The sequence below is a fragment of the Rhinopithecus bieti genome, unplaced genomic scaffold (assembly GCF_001698545.2).
Source record: "Rhinopithecus bieti isolate Rb0 unplaced genomic scaffold, ASM169854v2 scaffold_42219, whole genome shotgun sequence".
In the NCBI taxonomy this organism is placed as follows: Eukaryota; Metazoa; Chordata; class Mammalia; order Primates; family Cercopithecidae; genus Rhinopithecus; species Rhinopithecus bieti.
In genome coordinates this window covers 1,161,106-1,164,085 of record NW_016817843.1, presented here as the reverse complement: position 1 = coordinate 1,164,085, position 2,980 = coordinate 1,161,106, and the positions used below count along the sequence as shown (strand labels likewise).

The window sequence follows — 2,980 nt, the reverse complement described above, 5'->3', positions numbered from 1 at the left end:
CTGAGTTTTGCTCTTGTCGCCCAGGCTAGAGAGCAGTGGCATGATCTCAGCTCACTGCAACCTCTGTTTCCTGAGTTCAAGAGATTCTCCTGCCTCAGCCTCCCGAGTAGCTGGGATTACAGGTGCCCGGCTAATTTTTTGTATTTTTAGTAGAGATGGGGTTTCACCGTGTTAGCCTGGATGGGCTCGATCTCCTTACCTCGTGATGCGCCTGCCTCAGCCTCCCAAAGTGCTGGGATTACAGGCGTGAGCCACCGTGCCCGGCTGAATTTATTTTTATTTATAAAAATCTTCTGAAAATATCAACAGAAGCCGTTGTTGATAGGTTTTGTTTTCATCACTATATGTTTTATTGGACTTTTTTTTTTTTTTTTTTCCTAGACAAGATCTTACTCTGTCACCCAGGCTGGAGTGCAGTGACGCAATCATGGCTCACTGCAGCCTCAGCCTCCCTGGGCTCAAGCAGTCCTTCCACCTCAGCCTCCTGAGTAGCTGGTACCACAGGTGCATACCATCACACCTGGCTAATTTTTGTATTTTTAGTAGAGATGGGGTTTTGCCATGTTGCCCAGGCTGGTCTTGAACTCGTGACCTCAAGTGATAAATTGTTTTTTATGTGATGTTTAGCTAATGAGATATTTGTAGTAACCTTCTAGCTTATGGTGGCTCTTTTCTATTGAGTCACTTATATATGTATATATGGGAGGCTGAGGCAGAAGGATTGCTCGAGGTCATGAGCTTGAGCCCAGCCTGGGCAACACAGTGAGACTCCGTCTTTACAAAAAATAAAAATAATAAATAAAAGAATTAGCTGGGCATAGTGGTGCATGCCTGTAGTCCTAGCTACTCTGGAGGCTAAGGCAGGAGGATTGCTTGAGTCAAGGAGTTTGAGGCTGCAGTGAGCTCTGATTGTGTCACTGCACTCCAGCCTGGGTGACAAAGTGAGATGCTGTCACTGAAAAGAGAAAAATAGTGTTAATTTTCTTCTTTTGCAGAGTATTGCACTGTACATACTTGGTGATGAGAGCTCAGTTTCTGATGAATCCTCACAGTATTTAACCAGAATAACTATAGGTAAGTTGGTGTAATGTTAGGCCTTTGAAAACAAATTTTTGTAAATGTCAATATCAGAATTGAAAAAAGAATTTAATTTTTCTTGTTTGCTTTAGCAGCCATGTCTTACCTTTTTATTACTGTTCTGGTCTGTTGTGGTCTGTTGTCCACAACTGATTTTCAGATATCAGGATTACTTAAAAATCTAACGAATCTTGTATTTTTCAGTGTGGGTAAAACGGCCTATTTTAGCCTCAAGGAAATTATTACACCATTGTCTCTTGAACAACATGAGTTTGAACTGTGTGGGTCCACTTACAATGAAATTCTTTTCAGCCGAATGCAGACAGAAAATGCAGTATTCTCTGATGTGAAACCCATATGCAGGTTCTGCAGGGCCAATTGCAGGACTTGAGCATGGACGGTTTTGGGTACACATAGCGTGTCCTAACCAGTCCCCTGAGTATTCTGAAGGCCTTGACTGTAGTTTTCAACCTGCCACAGTATTGCTTATTTTATTATTTTTTTAGATGTTGTTTGCTAATGGATTCTTACTTTCAAATGTCTTCTGAATGTTACATGTTTTCTTTACCAGGATGACTTATCAAAATTTAAGTTTCATTTTGTTGCCTTTTAGCCCCCCAGAAGTTGCAAGTAGAACAAGAGGAAAACAGGTGACTTTTATTTAGACTGTGCTTTTATGTCAAACACTTAAAACAATATTATTTACTGTTCTGCTTAATAATTTTATGTTTTATTCTGTTATAGGTTTAGTTTCAGGCATTCTACGTCCGTTTCTAGTCTAGCTGAAAGATTGGTTGTTTGGATGACTGATGTAGGTAAGAGTTTCTTTGTTACTTCCTAGCTAGGCTCTGCTTCCTCCAGACTAGCTAGAACTGGAAGGCGTGAGGAGAGAGGCGCTCTGGCTTTGTGAAAAGGCCTCACAAGATTGAGATTACGGTTCTTCAAGCCATATTCTTTTTTTCTCGACAATCTCAGAAGTTCCATATAATAATATTTGGGATACCTGCTTTTTATCTTGGTGCATAAGGTATCTTTATTTGCCATTACATTGGACCATTTGAGGCTGTGGCTATGTAAGCTGGTCTCTGAGAATGGAGAACTCTAATCACCCTACATACACACCTGAAATCATTGTGATACTCAGATATCAGAAATGGGTGGTTTTGGCAAAGTCTAAAAGCAATAATATATACATTTCAGGGTATACTTTTGAAGGATAAGTGCACTTTTGAAAGGATTTCAGGCACCAAGATGAACACTGAACTGGGAAGAGGAAGAGGGAGGAAAAGAGTTCTATATTCCCTATTCCCCAAACCTATGCTCCTCGGTTTTAAATTAAGTAAAATACCAAAGAAATTTTTTTTTACAAAGAACTGAAAACACAATTAAAATTACTGCCACAAAGACACGACTTTAAAATGAAGATGCTGTATGGGATGTATGTTAAAAGTAAAGATTTAATGAATATTAAAAGATGTTTTGAAGTCTTATCTAAAGTATGTTCTAAATGATGTTTCTGACAGGTTTTTTTTTTTTTGTCATTTCACCTTAAAAATGACTTAAAAATGACAATAACTGTTGCATACTATACATACAGGATACCTATGCTGAAAAATACTGGATGAGTTCTATCCATTTGTATATTGCATAATATTTAATAAGTGTTATTCTCATATAAGGAACATTTTTTGCCTCAGTTAATCGACTTTTTAACTTATAAATAATGCATACTATTATAAAATTTAGAAAATCATTATAAGAAAAACATGATTTAATTAACCTGAGGATAAAAAAATTTTAAATATGAAATATGGTGTACTTAAAAAACAATATGTCGCCGGGCGCGGTGGCTCAAGCCTGTAATCCCAGCACTTTGGGAGGCCGAGACGGGCGGATCATGAGG

General features: G+C 38.3%; 1 protein-coding gene across 3 annotated transcripts in view; it reads left to right on the top strand.

The window, feature by feature from the left end:
* The window catches only part of ANAPC1 (anaphase promoting complex subunit 1), a 128,834-nt gene that overhangs the window by 65,481 nt on the left and 60,373 nt on the right, over positions 1–2,980 (top strand). For all 3 annotated transcript variants that reach the window (XM_017856211.1, XM_017856210.1, XM_017856213.1), the window contains 3 exons: positions 996–1,074; positions 1,691–1,727; positions 1,822–1,892. In XM_017856211.1, coding sequence (XP_017711700.1) covers positions 996–1,074; positions 1,691–1,727; positions 1,822–1,892 — 187 coding nt within the window. The remainder of the gene's footprint in view (positions 1–995; positions 1,075–1,690; positions 1,728–1,821; positions 1,893–2,980) is intronic.